Source organism: Rhinatrema bivittatum, chromosome 1 (assembly GCF_901001135.1).
Source record: "Rhinatrema bivittatum chromosome 1, aRhiBiv1.1, whole genome shotgun sequence".
In the NCBI taxonomy this organism is placed as follows: Eukaryota; Metazoa; Chordata; class Amphibia; order Gymnophiona; family Rhinatrematidae; genus Rhinatrema; species Rhinatrema bivittatum.
The window spans coordinates 486,864,873-486,889,051 of record NC_042615.1 but is presented as its reverse complement, the minus strand read 5'-3'; the positions used below and the strand labels follow the sequence as shown (position 1 = coordinate 486,889,051).

General features: G+C 50.3%; 1 protein-coding gene across 9 annotated transcripts in view; it reads right to left on the bottom strand.

Annotated features, from left to right (window-relative positions):
- HUWE1 (HECT, UBA and WWE domain containing E3 ubiquitin protein ligase 1) overlaps nt 1–24,179 on the bottom strand; it is a 907,188-nt gene that overhangs the window by 709,463 nt on the left and 173,546 nt on the right. For all 9 annotated transcript variants that reach the window (XM_029607938.1, XM_029607967.1, XM_029607972.1 and 6 more), the window contains 4 exons: nt 16,332–16,451; nt 16,112–16,213; nt 15,772–15,852; nt 14,827–14,933 (listed from right to left, as the gene is read on the bottom strand). In XM_029607938.1, coding sequence (XP_029463798.1) covers nt 14,827–14,933; nt 15,772–15,852; nt 16,112–16,213; nt 16,332–16,451 — 410 coding nt within the window. The remainder of the gene's footprint in view (nt 1–14,826; nt 14,934–15,771; nt 15,853–16,111; nt 16,214–16,331; nt 16,452–24,179) is intronic.

The window sequence follows — 24,179 nt, the reverse complement described above, 5'->3', positions numbered from 1 at the left end:
TGAACATCCGGGGTGCAGTGGCTAACCCGAAGGGTAGTGCCCGGAACTGGTAGTGACGATTCAGGACCTTGAAGCGTAGGTAGCGCTGGTGTTCCTGATGAATTGGGATGTGTAAGTAGGCCTCCGACAGGTCCAGGGATGTGAGGAACTCTCCTGACTGTATTGCACGTATGACTGATCGTAGGGTTTCCATGCGGAAGCGAGGGATCCTTAGGTGTCGGTTGACTGACTTGAGGTGCAAGATGGGCCTGAATGTAACCTCTTTCTTGGGTACGATAAAGTAAATGGAGTAATGTCCAGTATTTATTTCCCGTGTAGGGACCGGGGTTATGGCCTCGAGGGCCAGAAGTCTGGTCAGTGTAGCTTCCACGAACTTGTCCGGAGGGGTTCGAAAGAAGTCCAAGTAGTACCCTTCTCGGATGATGGCTATGACCCACTTGTCTGAAGTTATCTCGACCCATCTGCGGTAGAATAGGGTTAGCCTGCCCCCTATGGCTTCTTCCCTTGGATGGGTCGGCTGAATCTCATTGTGGGGTGCGGCTGGGGCCTGGACCCGAGCTGGTTCCCCTCTTGTTGTGCTTGTTCCGAAAGGACTGGTTCCTGCCCGTAGGGCGGGGCGCTTGATAGTTGTTCTTGTAAGGGTTGAAGCGCTGTGAGCTTCTGCCTCTGGTGGACCTGGGGAAGGGACGCTGGTTTCTCTTCGTCCTGTCTTCCGGCAGGCGAGGTAATGGGGAGTCGCTCCATTTGTTGGCCAGTTTCTCTAGTTCGCTGCCGAACAGGAGGGATCCTTTGAAGGGCATTCTCGTGAGGCGTGTTTTGGAGGAGGCGTCAGCCGACCAATTTCGAAGCCAGAGTTGTCTCCTGGCTGCCACTGTGGACGACACTCCTCTGGTTCTGTGCGCACTAGATCGGAGGCCGCATCAGTGAGGAATGATAGTGCTGATTCCATGTCTTCTCCCAGGGTGTTGTTCCTGGCCTGGGATAAACAGGAACGCGTCACCACGGTGCAGCAGGCCACAATCTACAGGGACATGGCTGCCACCTCAAATGATTGTTTTAGTATGGCTTCCAGGCGCCGGTCGTGTGCATCCTTGAGTGCCACTCCTCCCTCCACTGGGATGGTAGTGCGCTTAGCGACCGCGCAAACTATGGCGTCCACTCTAGGGCACGCCAGAAGCTCCTTGGTTGCTGGGTCCAGGGGGTACATGGCCGATAGGGCTCGACCCCCCTTTGAATGCACATTCCACTCCAGGTCAATTAGCTGTTGTGCCGCCTGTAAGAGAGGAAAATGCTGAGACGTCTGTCAAAGGCCTTCCAGCAGGGGGTTCATTCTAGGTTCCCCCGGGGTGCCTTGGCCCATTCCGATAGGCATTGGGATACAAGGTCCGGAAGCTCATCCTTTGAGAAGAAGCGTCTCATGGTTCGGTGTGGCTCTGTCCCCGAGGGAAGTTCTCCCTCCTCAAGGGGCTCGACTTCCTCTTCGGAGAAATCCGTGTCCCCGTAGGTGGGGTTTCTGGGTGGTGGGAGCCTGTGCCTAGGCCTTGAGGGTCCTGGGGAATGAGGGTCTTCCGGTGGCGCATATGGCTGGTCTGCCCGGGGTTCAGTTTGCATTTTGACAAAGGCGTGAATCCCCTTAAACAACTCTACCCAGGAGATAGACGCTGGGTCTAAGTTGAGGGGTGCCGGTTCCCTGGGGGTCCCCGTCTGTGGGATGGACTCACTGGGGCCTGCTAGGTCCGGGGTGCCCTCTGAGGAGCTAACACTGGGCCCACGGTGGGACTGGCCCTGACCTGGATCTCCCAGGGTCTCCTCACAGTGTGTGCATAGGGCGTCTGCTTCCTCGCTCTGTGCGGCTCTGATGTGGCATGCTGGGCAAAGGCCTTGAGCTTTTATTCCTGTTTCTGGAGGTGCCATTTCTGTGGACGCGTAAGCTCTTATGCGCTCCACTGCGTCTGATATGTGCGCGCACAAGTGCGCCTAGCCGTAGATGTGCGCCTTGTACTGTGCGCGTAACTTATGCGCTTAAGGTTTTATGTGCGCCTAAGATTATGTGCACAAATAATTTTGTGCGCTTAACTGAATTTGTGCGCTTGGATCGGATGGCGGGCGGCGCAGCGAACAAGGCCAAGATGGCGACGGCGAGCCTGCGGGCAATATGACGACCTCCTCGGAGGGTCTCCACGTGGGCAGACCCTGGAACAGCCGGGGCCTAGCCCTGCTAGGGCGGATCAACCCGGTGGCACAGATTCCGATCGCCGACCTGTGCTCCTCCTCGATCTTCGGAGACCGGATTAAAGTAGAAGATTTCCACCTTACCTCGTCTTCGGCGCTTCCCGGTTTTGCTCCGGGCGGTCTCCGGCTGCGGGGGGAAGAGGGCAAATACCTTTACCGCCGTGCTCGAGGGGGTGTACCCGCTGCCTCTCAGCCGCGTCTGAGATCGGGGGGCTAAGTCCTCGCCGCGATTCGGCCGCCAGACCGAGGCTGCCTCTACGCCGTGCCTGAGGATTCAGGGGCTAGGTCCCTGCCGCGAATTGGCCACCGGACCGAGGCTCACCTCCGAGGGACCACGGAAATCACCTCGGGAAACTCAACTGGGGGAGGGACCAGAGGGTATCACCGCAGGAGTGCGGGGCTCATCTTCAGGTAGGATTCTTTAAATTTCGGTTTTGTTCTTTTAATTTGGTCTAACGCTCTGAGAGCGTGCAGGTAGTCCCTAACTGCTATGGAGACGGAAAATACTGAGGAGCTGCACTTCCTGCAGGGGTATATGTACTAGGGGCTGACGTCAGATTGAAATCTGATCCATCTCCAACTGCTAACAGGAGTACACTATACCCATTGGTCCTGAGTCCATCTGCTACACGCTAGGAAAACCAAGTTGCTGTTCTACCAAACTCCTGCAGTGATGACACACGGAGCTCTATCCAAGAGGCCACCTAAGCTCCAGCAGAAGTGCCAATGTAAACAGCCACAATGACTATCTTAATCCAATGCTCCATTGAAACCTTTGACGTCGCTTCACCTATTCCAGTTACATGAAGAAAAGCAGGAGTTCTAAACTCCCAAAACTCATTCATGACCATAAAAAATTGCTATGGAGCCTACTGTATTCCCTTTCACAACTTCAATTACCAATGGAGGTAAAAAGACTGCCTGAATCAAGGGAAAGAACTGACACCATCACCAGGAGAAAGGAGGCACAACACAAAAACTTTGCCACATCTCTGTAACAATGATAAGGCTCTCTGCAAAAAGCAGAGTTGCTTACCTGTAACAAGTGTTCTCCCAGGACAGCAGATGTTAGTCCTTACATATGGGTGACATCATCAGATGGAGCCCTGTTACGGAATACTTTTGTCAAAGTATCTAGAACTTTGACTGGCAGACTGAGCACGCCCAGCATGCCACTAACCCTGTGGCCACACAGTCTCGATTGTAGCAAAAAGTACAAGTGAAAAATAAAATAAGAAAACAGTGTTGAACCCAACTCCACGGGGTGGCGGGCGGGTTTTGTGAGGACTAACATCCTGCTGTCCTAGGAGAACACCTGTTACAGGTAAGCAACTCTGCTTTCTCCCAGGACAAGCAGGATGGTAGTCCTCACATATGGGTGAACAAGCAGCTACAAACTGACTCATACGAAGCAGGCCAACTAGCACGCATGTGCAACAGGCAGAACTGGGGTGCTGTTGGCGATGAGGCAGCTGGAAATTCACAGCGGGTCGAGGTAGGACGAGTTGGGTTTCTACACTGGGAATAAATTCTTTAGGACAGACTGGCCAAAGACAAGCCTTGTCGTCCAGTCTTATCTAGACAGTAGTGATCTGCGAAGGTGTGGAGAGAATTCCATGTCGCAGCCCTGAAGATGCCAGTAATCTGTACTGAACGGTAGTGTGCTACTGACGTTGCCATGGCCCTGACTGAGTGCACCTTCACTCACCCCGGAAGTGGAAGGCCTGCTTGCTGGTAGCAGAATTCAATGCTGTCTGCCAACCAGCTGGAGAGTTTGCTTACCCACCGCAACTCCAAGCTTGTTTTTGTCAAAAGAAACAAAAAGAGTTGGGTGGACTTCCTGAGGGCTATAGTGCAGTCTAAATAAAAAATTCTAGCGCATGCTTATAGTCCAAGGTGTGCAAAGCTCACTCACCTGGATGAGCGTGAGGCTTTGGAAAGAAAGTGGGCAAGACTATGGACTGATTTAAGTGGAAATCAGTCATTACTTTAGGAAGAACATAAGAACTTGCCATGCTGGGTCAGACCAAGGGTCCATCAAGCCCAGCATCCTGTTTCCAACAAACAGAGGCCAAACCAGGCCACAAGAACCTGGCAATTACCCAAACACTAAGAAGATCCCATGCTACTGATGCAATTAATAGCAGTGGCTATTCCCCAAGTAACCTTGATTAATAGCCGTTAATGGACTTCACCTCCAAGAAAGCAAAATTGCTTACCTGTAATAGGTGTTATCCCAGGACAGCAGGATGTAGTCCTCACATATGGGTGACATCATCAGATGGAACCCTGGTACGGAAAACTTGTGTCAAGAGTTTCTAAAAACTTTTGGCTGGCACTGTGGGCACACTGAACATGCCCAGCATGCCATGATATTCTCAGCCACAGGGGTCTCCCTTCAGTCTCGTTTGTAGCAATTGGCGTGAGCTAAAAAAATAAAATAATAAAACGTATCGGACCCAACTCCGCGGGGAGGTGGGTGGGTTCTGTGAGGACTACATCCTGCTGTCCTGGGATAACACCTATTACAAGGTAAGCAATTTTGCTTTATCCCAGGACAAGCAGGATGATAGTCCTCACATATGGGTGATTAGCAAGCTACAGGCTGCGTCATTCCTATGTTATACCAACAGCGTACAACAAATGCAACAAGCACAACAGGTGTACTGCTGGAAAAAATTGAGGCAGCCTGAAATCACTGTAGGATGTATATGGAAGGAGTTGGGATTAAACTTGAAACAAGTTCTTTAAAACAGATTGTCCAAAGGTTGAATCTCGTCGTCCTTCTTTATCTAGACAATAATGAGCTGCAAAAGTGTGACGGGAACTCAATGTTGCAGCTTTACAGATGTCAAGGATAGGCACTGAACAATAGTGTGCTACTGAGGTGGCCATGGCCCTTACTGAGTGTGCTCGCCCCTGGAGAAGAATATTAGCTTTTTCGTAACAGAATTCTATACAGTCTGCTAACCAGTTGGATAGAGTGTTTCCCTACCGCAACTCCTGGTTTATTCTTGTCAAAAGAAACAAAGTTGGGTGGATTTTCTATGGACCGCTGTGCGGTCAAGGTAGAAAGCTAGTGCACGTTTACAGTCTAAAGTTTATAAAACACTCTCTCCCGGATGAGAGTGTGGTCTTGGAAAGAAAGTAGGCAAGACTATTGACTGATTGATATGAAAGTCTGTTACCACTTTTGGTAAGAACTTTGGGTGAGTGCGAAGGACTACTCTGTCATGCAGGAATCGTGTGCAAGGCGAGTATGTGACAAGAGCTTGTAACTCACTGACTCTCTTAGCCGACGTAATGGCTACTAGGAAAAGTACTTTCCATGTAAGGAATTTCTCTTTGCAAGAGTGTAGAGGCTCAAACTGTGAACGCATGAGTCTTGTTAATACCAAATTGAGGTCCCATTCAGTGACCGGTGGTTTAATGGGAGGTTTAAGGTGAAGTAAACCTCTCATGAACCTACTTACTAGTGGTTGTGCAGTTATGGGCGCATCGCCTAAACCCTTGTGGTAAGCCGCTATGGCACTTAGGTGTCCCCTGACAGAAGATGTCTGGAGACCGGAATCCAACAGGTGGCATAGGTAGTCCAGTAAAGAAGAAGTGGGGCAGGAAAAGGGTTCTATACCCTTTTGAGTACACCATTTTGTAAATCTGGTCCACTTAAAGTAGTAAGATTTACGTGTCGAAGGCTTTCGTGAAGCTACTAGAACTTGAGAGACTTGAGTTGAAAGATTAAGTGATTGCAGAACTAAGCTTTCAACATCCAAGCTGTCAGGGCAAGAATTGTCAGGTTGGGATGACGCAACTTGCCCTGATTCTGGGTTATGAGAGTGGGCTCTGTGCCCAGTCTGATTGGTTGTGAGATTGAGAGGTTGAGGAGTATGGGAAACCATACTTGACATGGCCAATACGGGGCTATGAGGAGCATTGTCCCTGCGTCCTGTTGTAGCTTCGCGAGAGTTTTCGCTATGAGCGGAATTGGAGGATACGCATACAGAAGACCTGTGTTCCAGGGGTGAGTAAATGCGTCCCTGGGGATTGGTTGCCGACGTCCGTGGAGGGAGCAAAACCTTTCCACTTTGTGGTTCAGTTTGGATGCAAAGAGGTCTATAGTTGGGCGACCCCAAAGTTGAAAAATTTTGCTCGCTACACGTGGATCCAGCGACCATTCGTGGGGATTGAAATGTCGACCGAGATCATGTGCTAGAATGTTTTTGATGCCCGGCAAATAACTGGCTCGGAGTTGTATGGAGTGCTCCAGAGCCCAAGCCCAGATCTGTACTGTTTCTTGGCATAGGAGGTACGAGCCGGTGCCTCCTTGCTTGTTTATGTACCACATTGCCACTGTGTTGTCTGTTTGAATCAGCACAGTCTTGTTTGAGAGGCAGTCTTTGAAGGCATAAAGGGCATATCGTATCGCTCGAAGTTCCAAGAAGTTTGACATTTTTCTCGAGCGGAGTCCACGTCCCTTGTGTTTGGAGGCTGTTGACGTGAGCTCCCCATCCCAGATTGGAGGCATCTGTAGTCAGGATGACTTGCAGATTTGTTGGTTGGAATGGGAGACCAGCAGTCAATGCTGTCTGATTTGTCCGCCAGTGAAGTGATTGGCGAAGCTGGTGGGTGATTTGAAATATGTGCGACGATGGTTGGAAAGCTTGGCGCCATTGAGATTTCAAAGTCCATTGAGTTCGTCTCATGGCTAACTTTGCGAAAGGAGTTACATGTACTGTGGAGGCCATGTGTCCTAGAAGTATCAGAACTTGATGAGCAGATGCGAACTGATGATGAATCATTATGTTTGCCAGTCGCATTAGATCGTCTGCACGGTCACATGGAAGGGAAGATTTCCCCATTGTGGTGTCGGGGTCTGCTCCGATGAACGTGAGGAGCTGAGACGGTTCGATGTGAGATTTTTGATAGTTGATGAGAAAACCCAGAAGGTGTAATAAGTTTAGTGTGGTTTTTAAGTCAGAGAGAACTCCCTGCTTGGATGGACTTCTGATGAGCCAGTCGTCTAGATATGGAAAAACGTGAATATAGTTTTTTCTTAGGTGTGCGGCCACCACTGCTAGACATTTTGTGAATACTCGAGGTGCAGAGGCCAGGCCGAATGGGAGGACTCGATACTGGTAATGGTTTTTTCCCACTACAAAGCTTAGGTATTTGCGGTGTTGTATGGAAATTGGTATGTGAGCGTAAGCGTCTTGAAGGTCCAGAGAACAGAGCCAATCTCCCTTTTGAAGCAACAGAATGATGGATCCCAGGGATACCATTCGAAATTTCTCTTTGTAAAGAAATTTGTTGAGATTGCGGAGGTCCAAGATAGGACGAAGGCCTCCTGTTTTCTTTGGAATGAGGAATAGCGGGAGTAGAACCCTTTCCCTTGCTGAGACAGGGGAACTGGTTCAATGGCCCTGGCGGTCAGCAAAGAAGAGAGTTCCACTGCTAACTGAGATGTGATTATCATTTGAGACCAGAGTGGAGTGGGAGGTGAATGTGGGGGTATTGTTTTGAATTTCAATCGATAACCCCGATTTAGTATGGCTAATACCCATTGGTCTGTTGTGATACAACTCCATTGGTGTTGAAAATAATGAAGTCATCCTCCGACTGGTAGGGAGGGTATAGGGTTTAGCAGAAGAGAGAGAGAGACTTCTGTTCTCGTGGCACGGTTCAAAAACTCTCTGCTGGACCAGTTTGAGGTGGTGGTTGGGTCTTCTGCTGCTTGGTTTGGCGAGGGCGTCCTCTTTGTGGGGGTCATATTGACGTCCTGAAGAGGCAGGTCTGTAAAAAGGTCGCCTCGTATCTCTGTGAGTTGGTCGCCTGAGAGAGGATGGTTGATCCGCTGGTAGCTTGGAAAGCTGACGGAGTGTCTCATGGTGGTCTTTTAATTGAGACACCATGGCTTGAATTTTCTCACCGAAAAGATTTTCTCCATCGCAAGGGAGATCTGCCAGACATTCTTGGACCTCTTGTCTAAGATCTGAGGCTTTAAGCCAAGCCCATCTTCTTGCATTGATTGCAGAGGCAGAGAGACGGGTTGAAGTCTCGAATATGTCGTACGCCGCTCTTACCTCGTGCTTTCCTGATTCTAGTCCTTTGTCCACCAACGTCGTTAAAGGTTGCTGATGTTGTTATGGAAGGTTATCTACAATACTTTGAACCTGTTTCCACAAGTTCCTCTGGTATTGTGTCATACAGCTGGTATGCTGCGATACGTGCTACCAGCATGGAACCTCGATAGACCTTTTTTCCTAATTTGATCGCTGGCATCTATTCAGTCATCCTCCTGTTCAGACAAAGCTGAGTCAAACGCCGAAGTGTTAGCAGCAGCACTTGAATGGTGGTGGTAATTGTTTAAGCATTTCCTAAGAGGCTGGACTGCTATATGGAGACAAACCACCGGCAATACACATAATAGCCCCTGAAGCAGCTCAAAGAACGAAACTTGGCCTGAGTCGGGCTTTTTATGATGTTTTGTGCAAAATAAAGAACTCCTGGTGTTCACTGATCCTCATCTTGGTCGCTACTGCAATATTGGATCAGTTTCTGGTCTGTATTTTTGGACCTTCCTTTCCTGGTGGGACAGAAGAATTAGGCTTCGTTTTTCTGGCTTTCTTTTGAGCTGATTCTACAACCACAGAGTGGTGGGGTATAGTTGAGGTTTTTGATACCCTGAAGCATGTTGCACTATATAAGTGGCGTCTGTTCTTTTATTTACTGCAGGAACGGAGCAGGGGTGTTCCCACATTCTCTGCTGCAATTCCAAAAGAATGTCATGGATTGGAATGGCCATATTTCTTTAGGTGTATCTACAAATTGTAGAACTTCTAATGCCTTATATCTGGTGTCTTCCTCTGTGACTAATTGAAATGGAATTGTTTCTGCCATTTCTTTAATAAAGTTAGAAAATGACAGATCTTCAGGCGGGGATTTTTTTCTCTCTTCTGGTGGAGAGGGTTCTGATACCATTTCCTCTGACTCTGTGTCCGAATGAACAACTTTCCAAGGGGTGTATCCTGGATGATAAGGAGAATCAGGATCATCTGAAGGTAGATGGTGCTTTGACTTAAACATAGCCTTTGTTGGTATGTTTTTTGGCAATGACTGCATCGATGGGGAATCTATAGGCCTCGATCGAAATCGGTGCCTTGTATCCCGAGGAACCCAAATGTATTGGCATCGATGGATGACGGGGAGGCATCGAGGGTTCCTTTGGATATCGATGTAGCCCCGATGGACCTGGGGCTGAATCGGAGTCTCCCCCGTCCTCCTCCGATGATCTGTGGGCCGGAATGGCTGGAGTCATCGGTGGCATCGATGGTTTCTTCAATGGAACCGGTTCTGTCAGTGCCATAGGGAAAGCCTCTATTAAGGCATCGAGCCTGCTCAGCAAAGGCTGAAAAATGGACTGATCCGGTGCCACTGGCAGTATCGATGCTGGTGTCGGAGGCGCTGTCGGAGGTTGCAGATTCCGTAGAGCCTAGATGACCGCCTGTTGGACTAAAGTAGTCACTTCTTCCCTTGAAATCGGGGCAGTATCCACTGCTACCGGGGAAGGTACTGCTGGCGTTATAGGTACTTCCACGATAAGTTGTGGTGGCACTTCCTCCAACACCGAGCCCGGTGGAGAGCGCCTCAGTTCCACGTGTACAGCCGGAGTTGGCTCCAGTACACGGACCTTCTTCGGCATCGATCCGATGGGTCTGGATCCTGATGTCGATGTTTGTTCATCGGTTGGATCGGTAGACCGATGTTGATGCCGCTTTTTTTCACGATAGCATCATCTTTGGCATCGAGAAGCCATCGAGGTTCCGGACGGCGCCGGTGATGGCCGGTCATCGAGTCATTTTTCCTCACGATGCGTCGTTGCCGGAGGAGTTATCCTTGGTGAAGACGTTGACGACGATGGAATCTTTTTAAATAATTCTTCCATCTTATCTAGCCGAGCTCTTCTGCCCTTTGGTGTCATTTGGGCACAACTTGAGCAGGCTCGGATGTCATGGCCTGATCCCAGGCAAAGAACACATCATAATGTGGGTCGGTGATAGACAGTCTGGTTGCAATCCGGACACATTTTGAAACCAGAGGCCATGACAACATTTTTGGCCTGATAACGGTCGACGACCGGCGGGAATCTACTCACCGAGACTATGTGAAAAGGAGACCCAATTATGATAAAATTGTGACTGAGAATGTGTGTCTGGAAAGTTTTCTTCCCTGATAAATGTGAGGGAATTGGTTTTCCAGAGCTCCTGATGTGCTTTGCTACAGCATGGCAGAAAAAAAAGAAGACTGAAGGGAGACCCCTGTGGCTGAGAATATCTTGGCATGCTGGGCATGCTCAGTGTGCCCACAGTGCCAGCCAAAAGTTTCTAGAAACTCTTGACAAGTTTTCCGTACCAGGGCTCCATATGATGATGTCACCCATATGTGAGGACTATCATCCTGCTTGTCCTGGGATAAAGCAGAATTCCCTGGGGCCAGGGACACACCAGGGCGTCGAGATCCACTGACCCCTGCTCCCGACGATGGCTGATGAAGCTTGCTGTCTTTGCGTTTGCCCGAGTGGCCATCAGAAACAACTGAGGAACCCCCGCATCTGGCGCAGATTAGATTCCATGCTTCGGGGGACAACTCCCACTCCCTGGGATCGAGCTGTTGTCTGCTGAGGAGGTCCGCCTGCACGTTCTCCACTCCTGCGACATGAGACGCCACTATTCCTCGTAGATGACGCTCCGCCTAAGCGAACAGTAGCCGCGCTTCGAGTGCTACAGCAGGACTCCTTGTTCCGCCTTGCCGATTGATGTAAGCAACCGTTGTCGCATTGACGGAGAACACTCATACCATCCTGTCCTTGATAAGGGAAGAAAGGCTAGCAGAGCCAACCGAACCGCCCTCATCTCAAGACGATTGAGGGACCAGGCGACCTGTCGGGGACCACAGTCCCTGGGCGGATATGTCTGCATACACCACTCCCCAACTGGACAGACTTGCATCTGTGGAGGCGATCACCCAACCTTGTGGTGGGGGGGGGACGGAGGTTGTGGTCTATTCCTCAGTACAGATTGCTGGCCAATAGCCACCATGACAGACTGGCTCTGGACGCTGGAAAGAGCGGCATGGGGAGGTGGAACTGTTCCGACACCGGCCGCCAACACGACAAAAGTGCATGCTGTAATGGTCGTAAGTGAGCGAATGCCCAGGGAACTAAATCCAAGGTGGAAGCCATGGATCCGAGGACCTGAAAATGGTGCCAGACCGTAGGGGTCTTCCTTCGAATAAGGGCACGGATCTGATCTTGCAACTTCGTCCCCTGTCGGCAGCCAGGAACACCCTGCCTCGATAGGTATCGAACAGTGCTCCCAAATAAACCAGCTATTGGGTGGGCTCCAAGTGGCTTTTCTGCACAGTGATTATCCAGCCGAGCGACTGTAACGTGAGTTGCACCCTCTGAATAGCTCTTCCGCATTCCTCCCGGGTCTTTGCACGAATCAACCAGGCATCCAAATACGGATGGACTAAGATCCCATGCTTGCGAAGAAAAGCTGACACCACCACCATAACCTTGGTGAAAGCTCGAGGAGCCATCGCTAGACTGAAGGGAAGAGCTTGAAACTGGAAGTGTTGTCCCAACACCTTGAAGCACAGAAACCGCTAGTGGATGGGCTGGATCGGAATATGTAGATATGCCTCCGTGAGATCCAGAGACGCCAGAAACTCCCCTTTGTGAACCGCCGCCAGGACTGTCCACAGGGTCTCCATCCGGAAGCGTGAAACCCGAAGACAACAGATCACCTTCTGCAGATCGAGGATGGGGCGAAAGGTGCCTTCCTTCTTGGGGACCACGAAGTACACAGAGTACCGGCCCCGGCCCTGCGGCTTCCAGCTCGATCAGACACAAGGTGTTCCGCACTGCTTCTTGCTTGCTGAGTGAGGCCATGCGGAACTCCACAAACACCTCCCGAACGAGACGAGAGAATTCTAGAGTATAGCAGTCTCTGATCACCTCCAAAACCCAACGGTCCGAGGTAATCTTTGCCCATTCCGTGTAAAAGCTGGATAATCTGCCTCCAACAGCTTCGACGACAGAATGAGTACTCATGGCTTCATTGGGAGGACTTACTGCCTCCTGCCCCAAGGTGTCCAGAGTCCCTTCCGGCTCGGCGGCCACCACGAAAGGGCTGCTGGCACCCAGGAGTCCGCTTAGGCGAGGACAGGGTGGAATATCTGCTGGATCGAAAACGGGAATCCCAAAATAGAGTCCTAGCAGGAAAAACCTTCTTGGTAGATCTATCTTCTGGCAACCTGTTGCCTTTGGACTCAGCGAGCAGCTTCAATTGATCGAGGTCCTCCCCGAACAGCAGGATAAATCTGCTGACCAATTTCGTAGCCAGGAGTCGGTGTGCCGCCACTACGGAAACTATGCTGCGAGCCGAGGTCCACACCAGGACGTACAGCGCATCTGCCACATATGCGATATACGCCTCCAAGCGGGCGCCCTGTACAACACCATCACTGTCTGTCCCAGCCCTGAACTCTTGAATCCAGCACAGACTTGCCCTCTGCATCAGGCTAGCGCAAATCGCAGCCCGAAGACTCAAAGCTGACACTTCACAGACTCGCTTCCACTGGTTCTCCAGCTTGCGGTCCTGCATGTCCTTCAAGGTGGCAGCCCCCGCCACCGGAATAGTGGTCTTCTTTGATACTGCCGATACCGCTGCGTCCACCTTCAGAACCTTCAGTAGATCTAAAACTTCCGTCTAAAGCGGGTACAGCTTCGCCATAGCTCTGCCCACCTTTAGTCCCGCATCCGGAGAATCCCATTCACGGGTCACCAGCTTCCGGACCTTCTTAGGCAGGAGGAAAGACTGAGTTGGCCCACGTATGCCATCGAGGACCGGGTTAACCCCTTCATTATCTGATTCTTCTTGCCAAACCTTAAGGCCTAGGACCTCCAACACCTGGGGAATAAATGGCCTCAGCTCATCTCGCTCAAAAAGACAAACCACGCTAGGTGGAAGGAAGATCCTCTCCATCTGTATCCGCCGGATCGATATCCCCCAGATCAGGAATCTGATCTGGAGCCGGAACCATTCCTGGAGCTGTCGCTGCTCCTGACTCTAGGGTTGGGTCCAGGGGCCTCTGGCACCCATCTCCTATCAAACTGGACAGCTGTCCCTCGGTCCACATTCTCTGAACTGAGGGCTCCGAGAGTAAGAGCTGCTAACCAGAACATTTAGGCACCGCCTGCTTCCTGGCTAAGAAGGCCTGGTGCAGAAGTAAAACTCCAGGGAAAAAAACCCTCCGGGTCCCCCTCCCCCTCCATAGGATTCAGATCCGCCAAGTCAGCAGCCCCCATCGAGACATCCGCACACAACGGGGCCAAAATGGGAGGGGGATCCTTCTCCAGTGAACTGCAGCCAAAAGCCCCTCCCCCCTGGGGAGGGGACACCGGACCCGACAATCCCTCCATCCCCGAGGCGCAGGCCGGACAGAGGGAGGCAGAAACCAGGACCTGCCCGCGCGTCTCACAGGCGCAGCAGACCGAAGATTTGGATCGGGGACCCATCAATAATCGCGCAGCCACGCGGTGTAGCCGGGAACACACTGCCGAACGCAGGAAAATTAAGTGCCGCTACCGCGCAGCCACGCAGTCTGCAAGCTGAGCGGGGGCAAGGGCCGCAATGAAAAGCGCGCTGCCGACAGCTTGAGGAAAAAAATTCAGCAGGCCGGCCGTCTAACACTGCCGCATTGTCGCTCGCGCCAAGCCACACCGGCAGCGAAATCACCGAAAGGCACTTACCCCCTCTCTCCTAAAGCCACCCGGACTCCCCGATCAGCTGCAAGGCCGGCCCCCCCCCCCCGGAGCAGATTCCTTACCTCAGCCGGAGGAAACAAAGCAAAAAGTTAAAGCTCTTTTTTTTTTTTTAATTAAACTTTATGGAGTCCACCGAAGCAGGAGTCGAGGGAACTGCTTCAGAGCAGCCTCGGAGGGGAAAAACCAGGAGCCCCTAGCTGCCACCCCACACGGGAGAGCGGGCGAGACACAGATAGGGGTATCCAACCCCCCGATGTCTGGCTTCGACTGAGGGATGGCCCACGAAGGTGCCTAACACCTCAGGAAGCACACGAGATGAAAAAAAAAAATCAAAAAAAAAATCTAACTAAACTTTAAAAATCTAACTAAGACTGCATGTGCATCTCTTCCAGCTGCTGGAGTCAGAGAAATACTGGGGGACTGCAGGTGGCGTACTCATATATATGGCAGTGCCCAACGTTTTGCTCTGACTCCACCTGCTGGTAGGGATACACAACCCACTTCTCTGGACTGATCCTGGTACGTACTGGGAAATGGAGAATACTGGAGAGCCGAGGTCACTGCAAGGATATATGTACTGTGACGTCAGCTTTGCAACATGACTCAGTTTCCATTTGCTGGCAGGGGACCATAACCCATTGGTCCAGAGTCCATCTGGCTACACACTAGGAAAGGAAAATTTTCGTACCATCATTTTCCTTTCTAGCAACTCCTACAAATTATTGGAACTATTCTCAATTTTTGATGGTGAAGAGGGGGTAACTTACATCTTTTATCAGAAGCGCATGTAGCATTACATCTGTTAAGCCATTGTCTTGCAGGGATGACAAGAGCGAGGGTTCTTGGAACACAAATACCGTCACCACTTCAGTGGCTACAGAAGGATATTGGAAAGAGAACAGATAACTTTCAGTCACAATCTCACTTCATCGCAGAGTTATATCCACATGACACCCTACCACCATATTTATCAAAATATTACATTCTGACATTAAATTCAGTAACTAAAAGCTCAGAGACATCGATTTCTCGGCTTCCCAGTAGCTAAGCTTCCTCCATTTAGTGGCTCAGACTTTTAGTTTTATTAAGTTTCAGCCTACTACCTCCCCCTTTGATTGAAAAATGAGAACTATGTTGGGCAATGTCACTTCCCGTCTTGAACCTATCTTGTCAAATTAAAAGCAGACAGACTTGGAACCCCTTAAACACTTCATCTACCTGGGAACCCTCCTCAAAAGTCACTCACAATTTGCAAGCCTTAAGTGGTATTCTTTTAACTGCAATCATGGCTAGTTGCCTCTGAAGCTACCTCTGCCCAAGCCAAGGCACTGCTCTGTGGAACAGAGCTAGTAGGAAGATTGTACTGTTTGCAGAACCAGCCTGGTATGTTAATAGTCCATGGCAGTCCCGCTCCTTCAGGGACTGACTTCACATGCACTGGATTATAATCCTGTGCTCAGTTCAACTCTCCTGTCAGCTCTATTCCACAGAGCAGTGGCCCCATGCATCATCTGGGGTGAATTTTCTTCTAATTTGAGGATTACCTAGGAAAAAAGTCCTTCATTAAAAGGGAGCTTCTGAGATTACAGAATCCTCGGTACTTTATGACTCTGAATTGATATAAACACAATCCTGCCAAGTGTCTTGATCCCTTCTTTAAATACCCCAGCTCACCCCAACCAACCCTCAAAGATGTGACCCTAGAGACTCACCAAGCAAGAAAAGGGAGGGCCCATAGTACTCTGCATTGCTGATGACGTGCTTCAGGGAGGTGGGCAGTGAGCCATCCATCACTGCAAGACCAGAGGAGTTTCCATGAGAACAGGGATTTTAGGGTATAGGGGTGGGTGGAGTGAGAATCCATAAACAGACAGCCTGCAGTGAGAAAACCACTGAGGAGTCCAAAAAGCAGCGGCACTTCTCTTGTATACAAATGTCAGATTTACACACACACACACACCAAGCTCTGATCATCCATGGGTGTGAAGTGTTTGCATTTAATTACATAGCCTCATTTATAATTCGGGTCTGCAAGCTCCCCTCCAGGCTTACCATGACGGATACCATCCGAGAAGGCAGGGTCCTGGATGGCCTTCTTCAGAAAGTTCAGCATGGACTTGAGTAGTGCAGCTCTCTGGGGAATACACTGGACTCCTGATCAGAAAGAAAAAACGATGCTGTGACCTCTTCCAGGCACATGGTGGGGGGGAAGGGGGGGCTTCCCTCCACCGACAGTTTCTAACCAGAAACCCTTCCTCCATGCTGTCCATACCTGATCTGGGCGTAACAATGCTGCCATTACCGCTGCTGCTCTGGCCTCTAGGTTCAGGCTCAGGCCGCTGATCTACAGAGGTGGAAGGGCCGGGGCTGCTCTCCATGACAACATCTGAAACTGAAATTGGATGAAAGCTTCAACAGAGAAAAAAAGCCAGTATACACATACATTAAGTCAGTCAGGGAGTACAGGAAAATTGGTTCTTACCTGCTAATTTTAGTTCCTGTAATACCACAGATCAGTCCAGACCAGTAGATTGTGCATTCCTACCAGCAGATGGAGTCAGAACAAAAACTTTGGGCACTGCTACATAACCAAGAGTGCCACCTGCAAATCCTCAGTATTGGCCTGTACCCAAGCCCAAACAACTAACCTTACTAAAGGGCGAAGGGGTTGGAACCCAGAACACAGCAGCCAACCCCTTGCCCATAACAGAGAAAACAAAAAACCACTAGACCACCTCGGAACCTGTTCCTTCAAGAGCATCTGCAATGGAACAAATTTCTTTCTTCAGGAAAATATCACCTCTCAAGGCAGTCTTTCAGAATCAGAAATGGGGGTGGGCCTCTGGACTGATCTGCGGTATTACAGGAGCGAAAATTAGCAGGTAAGAACCAAATTTTCCTTTCCTGAACATACCCAGATCAATCCAGACCAGTGTAAGGTACCCAAGCCACCTTACACTGGGCGCGAACCCGAAAGACCAGCGCGCAGAACACTCACCGAAGGACGATTCATCTTGCGCCCTAACATCCAAACGATAATGCATAGTGAAAGTCTGAAGGGAGGACCAAACCACCGCTCTGCAGATTTCCTGTGGCGATAGAAGCTGACACTCAGCCCAGGAGGTAGCCTGGGCCCTAGTGGAATGAGCTCTCAGACCCATGGGGACTTGATGCCCTTGGGCAACGTAGGCAGAGGAGATAGCCTCCTTAATCCAGCACGAAATAGTCACCTTGGAAGCCTTGTCACCTTTCTTAGGACCCCCGAACAAGACAAACAGATGGTCTGACCGCCGGAAGTCATTGCTAACCTCCAAATAGCGCAAAAGAGTGCGACGCACATCAAAAAGATGAAGCTCCTTCTCCTAAGGGGAATCCCTGACCACTGCGGAAATCCTGGTAGATCTACTGCCTGATTGAAATGAAAGGCAGACACCACCTTGGGAATGAAAGAAGGAACTGTGCATAGCGAAACTATCAGCGTAAATCCTAAGGAAGGGATCCCGACACGACAAAGCCTGCAACTCTGAAATCAGTCATGCAGAACAAATGGCTACCAGGAAAATGGTCTTCAAGGTCAAATCCTTAATTGGAGCCCTGCGTAAAGGCTCAAAGGGGGCTCCACAAAGCACACGAAGCACCAGGTTCAAACTCCAATCCGGACATAACGGGCGGACAGGAGGACGTAAATGTTTGACTCCCTTGAGGAACTGTGAAATATCTGGTTGAACCCCCAGCGACAGACCGTGAAACCTGCTCCTTAAGGCTGCTACCTGGACCCGAAGGGAATTAAAAGCCAAACCCTTAACCAACCCCTGTTGAAGAAAATCCAACACCTGGGGAATCTCCGTTGACAAAGGATCCAAGGAGTGCTGGTGGCACCATGCCTCAAACAGCTTCAGACCCTAACGTAGGCCATAGAAGTAGATAGTTGACGCGCCTGAAGAGTGGAAATGACCTGCTCTGAATATCCCCTCAATCGCAATCATCGCCTCTCAAAAGCCAAGCCGCGAGAGAGAAGTGATCCTCCCTATCCGAAAATATAGGCCCCTGACGGAGTAGGCGCGGGAGATGAGCCAGCTGCAGGGGACCTTCCAGCGCTATTCGAACCAGGTCCGCAGACCATGGACGACGCAGCCACTCCAGAACCACTAGCACTACACTGCCTACATTTATTTATTTATTTAAATACTTTTCTATACCGAAGATCATGTACAAGTACATATCGGTTCGGTTTACAGTGAACCAACATTTGGAAATTACATCAAACAATATGAACTTAATTTAACAAAAGATTGTACAGCAAAACTATATGAACATAATTAACAAAATTGTATGCGAATAGAGTTATAGTTGAACAAGCATGACGAGTGGAATATGGGGAAAATCAAAAAAGGAAAAACATGATAGTCAGCACAGGGAGTACATTATAAAGGTTACGGGGACATTTTGGTCAGTTAGTCACGTTTGAACCTAAGTTCTGTAAAGTAGGGTCAGGTAAGGAACTTTAAGTGAATGCTCTTGAGAAGAGCCAGGTCTTCAGTTTTTTTTTGAACGTCCGCAGGCAGGGTTCTGTTCGGAGTTCCGAGGGCAGATTGTTCCATTGTAATGGTCCAGCAATAGAGAATGCTCGTTTTTTGAGAGCTGACTTGGCGGGGGGAACATAGAGGGTACCTAGGTATGTTGTTCTCATTGGTCTGGAGGTTGAGTGATGTTGCAGAGGGAAGGATAGTTCGAGGGAGGTTAGAGAGTGAATAGTTTTGTGGATTATGGTTAGCACTTTATACTGAATTCTGTATTTGATAGGGAGCCAATGTAAATACATAAGGACGGGAGTGATGTGATCTCCTCTACTGGTGTTGGTTAATATTCTTGCTGCAGAATTTTGTAGCATTTGCAATGGTTTGGTGGTGATAGCTGGGAGGCCGATTAGAAGGGCATTGCAGTAATCTATTTTTGAGAATAAGATGGTTTGGAGAACTGTTCGGAAGTCCTGCATGTGAAGGAGGGGTTTCAGATTTTTTAGAATGCGTAATTTATGGAAGCATTCTTTTGTTGTGTTGTTGACGAATTTTTTTAAATTCAGCCGATTGTCTATAGTTACTCCTAAATCTCTTACATTTGTGGTAGTAGATATTTGTAGTGAAGAGAGATTGTGGAGCGTCCGAGCATGATTGTTGTCCTCTTGATCGATGAGTAGTAGTTCTGTTTTAGATGTGTTGAGTACTAAATTAAGGTTAGTAAAGAGGGTGGTAATAGACAGTAGGCAGCTGTTCCAAAAAGTGAGCTTTTTGCGATTGATTCTTTGACAGGTATCAGGATCTGAACGTCATCTGCGTAAATGAAATGAGTAACCTTTAGCTTTGTGAGAAGCTGACAGAGCGGGAGGAGGTAAATGTTGAATAAAGTGGGGGATAGGGAAGATCCTTGGGGAACTCCGAAAGTGGCATTGACAGGGTGCGAGTCTATGTTGCTAATTCTGACCTTGTATTTCCTGTTATTGAGGAAGGACTTGAACCACTCCAAGGCTGTTCCTGATATTCCAATGTCTGTGAGGCGGTTGATGAGGATGGAGTGCTTCACCGTGTCGAAAGCTGCAGATATATCAAGTAGTGCTAGCAGGTATGGGGTCTTTTTATCGAGGCCTGTGAGGATTTTGTCCGTTAGAGAGATGAGAAGAGATTCCGTGTTGAGAGCTTTGCGGAAACCGAATTGGGCGGGAGCTAGAATCTTGTGATCCTCTAGGTAATCCGACAGTTGTTTGTTCACAATTCTTTCCATGAGTCTGGCGACAAAAGGAAGGTTAGCAATGGGGCGATAGTTAGCTGGGTCCGTTGGGTTCAAGTTAGGTTTCTTGAGTAAAGGTTTAAGAGTTGCGAGTTTCAGGACATCAGGTACTGATCCTTGTGTTAGAGAGCAGTTGATAATCTTTGCTAGAGGCTTAGAGATGGTTTCTGGGACGGTGAGCAGTAATTTTGAGGGAATAGAGTCAGCCGGGTGTGAGGATGGCTTCATCTTTTTGAGAATGGATTCAATTTCAAGTGAAGTGGTAGGTTCGAAGGCTTTTAAGTTTGCTTTCTGGTTTGAGTCAGAGTAGAAGGGTGACGGTGGTCTCGTGTTTGGGGAATTCAGGGGGGCTATTAGATTGAGGATTTTATTTTCGAAAAATTGTGCCAGTTCAGTGCATCTAGATTGCGCTTGGCAATCTGGGATTACTGGAGAGTTAGGTTTCGTGAGCTCTGTGACATAGGAGAACAGGGCTTTGGCATCAAACATAAAATTATGAATTTTACTAGCACAATAGTCTTTTTTTGTACGGAGGATGGAGTTTCTGTAGTTGTGCATGTATTTTTTGTAATCCGTTAGGGTAGAATGGGAGGGTCTCTTGCGCCACAAATGTTCCTTACGTCTTAGTTCTTGTTTGATGTTTTTCAGTTCCTGTGTGAACCAAGGTTTTTTGTTTTTGTTGGAGGGGTCTAAGTTTTTAGTTTTTAAAGGGCATAATGTATCTGCTACCTTGTTTGTGCTGTTGTGCCAGGAGGTGAGAGCAGCATCTACATTGGAGAGATCAAGATTCACCAGTTCTGTTGATAAATGAGACCTGAGGTCATCCAGGGTGCAAGGTTTTCTGTAATTAATTGTAGTTTTCCATGCAGCCGCTGGGTTTTCTTTAATGGATAGATCCGTAGTGATCATCTAGTGGTCCGACCATGGGATAGGGCAGCAGAGGGGCTGGGAGGTTTGAGTGAGGTCTGAATTAATGAAGATTAAGTCCAAAGTATGGCCAGCTCTGTGGGTGGGATTTTTAACAATTTGTGTGAAACCCAGGGCCTTGAGTGCTGACAGGAATGCTTCACAATTGGCGGAGTGGGGTGTCACATCAATGTGGAGGTTAAAATCTCCCAAGATGATGGCTGGAATTTCTGATTTGATATCTTTGGTTATGATTTCTATTAAGGGGGAAGGGTCTGATTCCAGAAGCCCAGGTGGGGCGTAAACTAGGCAGATCTGTAGCTGTTTCGATTTGAATACAGCACATTCGAGATTAGAAGTGTAATAGGAGTTCTGTAAGATTAATTTTAGTTCTTTTTTTGCTGCTAATATCAGTCCTCCCCCTCTTTTTTTAGGTCTGGGAATGGAGAATACATTATATAATTGAGTGGGAAGCTGGTTGATTAGTGCAATATCTGTAGTTTTCAACCAAGTCTCTGTAATGGCACAGATATCTGGTTGTGAGTCCAAGAGATAGTCATTGAGTAGGTGTGTTTTTTTTGAGAGGGATTGGGCGTTGAATAGGGTTAAAGAGAATATGGAGAGCCCAAGGAGTTGGGTTAGGGGTGAAGCCATAATGGAGATCAATCGTTTGTGCTGATGTATGATGGGATTCGTGTTGAATCTGCGGTTGGAGTAGCAGTAATTGATCGTAGGGATAGAGAGGGCTAGCATTTTTGTAACAGAATGGCAAAAGAGGCTGAAGAGAGGTTGTGGACGGTATGGTAAACAGGGAGAGAGGGGAACACTAGAGGAGGAATGTTCCGCACTTAGGGGCTGCACGAAGGGGCGCACAAAGGGGCGGGCCCCTTTGTCGTGCTCCTTCGGCGCGCGACGCTCGGCGCGCGGCGCCTAGCTCCGATGTGAATTTAAAGCCCAGCGAGGGCTTCGTGGATTGGCAGGGTGTCCCTGCCTTGCCGATTGGTTGTTTGCCGGTGGAGGCGGGACGAAGAGGACGTCGGTCCGGCTGCGGGAGATGGCGGACGGCACGGGGAGCCTCATGGTCGGCGGGAGGCCCTACTTGGGGTAGGTGTGCAATATAATGCTAGGCCTTACCCCGGTGGGTCCTCGGCGCCGATCGCGCAGGCCTGGCCTCCTGTCGATTCGCCGTCTGGAAGAGGAAGTCGTGAGGTCTCCGCGGGATTTAAAGCCCAGCGAGGGCTTCGTCGATTGGCCGGGTGTCCCTGCCTTGCCGATTGGTTGTTTGCCGGTGGAGGCGGGACGAAGAGGACGTCGGTCCGGCTGCGGGAGATGGCGGACGGCACGGGGAGCCTCGTGGTCGGCGGGAGGCCCTACTTGGGGTAGGTGTGCAATATAATGCTAGGCCTTACCCCGGTGGGTCCTCGGCGCCGATCGCGCAGGCCTGGCCTCCTGTCGATTCGCCGTCTGGAAGAGGAAGTCGTGAGGTCTCCGCGGGATTTAAAGCCCAGCGAGGGCTTCGTCGATTGGCCGGGTGTCCCTGCCTTGCCGATTGGTTGTTTGCCGGTGGAGGCGGGACGAAGAGGACGTCGGTCCGGCTGCGGGAGATGGCGGACGGCACGGGGAGCCTCGTGGTCGGCGGGAGGCCCTACTTGGGGTAGGTGTGCAATATAATGCTAGGCCTTACCCCGGTGGGTCCTCGGCGCCGATCGCGCAGGCCTGGCCTCCTGTCGATTCGCCGTCTGGAAGAGGAAGTCGTGAGGTCTCCGCGGGATTTAAAGCCCAGCGAGGGCTTCGTCGATTGGCCGGGTGTCCCTGCCTTGCCGATTGGTTGTTTGCCGGTGGAGGCGGGACGAAGAGGACGTCGGTCCGGCTGCGGGAGATGGCGGACGGCACGGGGAGCCTCGTGGTCGGCGGGAGGCCCTACTTGGGGTAGGTGTGCAATATAATGCTAGGCCTTACCCCGGTGGGTCCTCGGCGCCGATCGCGCAGGCCTGGCCTCCTGTCGATTCGCCGTCTGGAAGAGGAAGTCGTGAGGTCTCCGCGGGATTTAAAGCCCAGCGAGGGCTTCGTCGATTGGCCGGGTGTCCCTGCCTTGCCGATTGGTTGTTTGCCGGTGGAGGCGGGACGAAGAGGACGTCGGTCCGGCTGCGGGAGATGGCGGACGGCACGGGGAGCCTCGTGGTCGGCGGGAGGCCCTACTTGGGGTAGGTGTGCAATATAATGCTAGGCCTTACCCCGGTGGGTCCTCGGCGCCGATCGCGCAGGCCTGGCCTCCTGTCGATTCGCCGTCTGGAAGACACATGTCGCTCTATGTGTCGGAGAAGCCAACCGATGAGAGGCCGGGGGGAGGGGGGGGGAGAGAGGCATAGAGAAGAATGCCCGTGGGCCAAGGATATACTAGGGTGTCTAACCCTACCGAGCCCACCTCTCGACAACTCAAAAAGCATACTGTCTTCGCATTGGCCCAAATTGCCATCAGATCCAACTGAGGCACCCCCCACCTGTTGAAGTCCGCCTGAACATTTTCCACCCCTGCAACATGGCGATTCCTTTGAGATGGCGCTCTGCCCAAGCGAACAAAAGCCTTGCTTCCAGCGCCACCACGAGACTCCGTGTCCCACCTTGCCGGTTTGATGTAAGCTACCATCACGTTGTCCGAGAACGCTTGAACCATTCTGTTCTCAACTAGGGACAGAAATGCTCACAGGGCCAGTCGGACAGCCCTCGTCTCGAGGCGGTTGATGGACCAAGATCTTTCCGTTGGGGTCCAAAGACCTTGAGTGGATTTGTTTAGGCAAACTGCTCCCCAGCCTGACAGACTGGCATCTGTGGAGATAACCATCCAATTCGGCAGATCCAAATCCACTCCCTGTACCAGGTTGCTGCGTAAAAGCCACCACCACAGACTGACTCTGGAAGTAGAGGCAACGGTACTTGGAACTGTTCCAACACCGGGATCCACCTAGACAACAGCGCACGCTGCAATGGCCGCAAATGAGCGAACGCCCACGGGACCAAATCCAAGGTGGGGGCCATGGATCCCAGGACTTGTAAGTGATGCCAAACAGAACTTTCCTCTGAAGGAGGGACTTGACCCGATCTTGAAACTTCTTTACACGGTCCGATGCTAGAGAAACCTTGCCTTGGAAGGTATCGAAAAGTGCTCCCAAGTAAACCAGCGATTGAGTGGGTTCCAAGTGACTCTTCTGGACATTTATGACCCAGCCGAGCGACTGCAAAGTGAGCATCACCCTCTGGACCGATTTTTCGCAGTCCTCCCATGACTTCGCTCGAATCAGCCAGTCTAGATACGGGTGAACTAGGACTGCGCCTCCTTGCGCAGGAACGCCGCCACGGCCACCATGACCTTGGTGAAGGTACGTGAAGCCGTCGCCAGGCTGAAAGGAAGAGCTTGAAACTGGAAATGTTG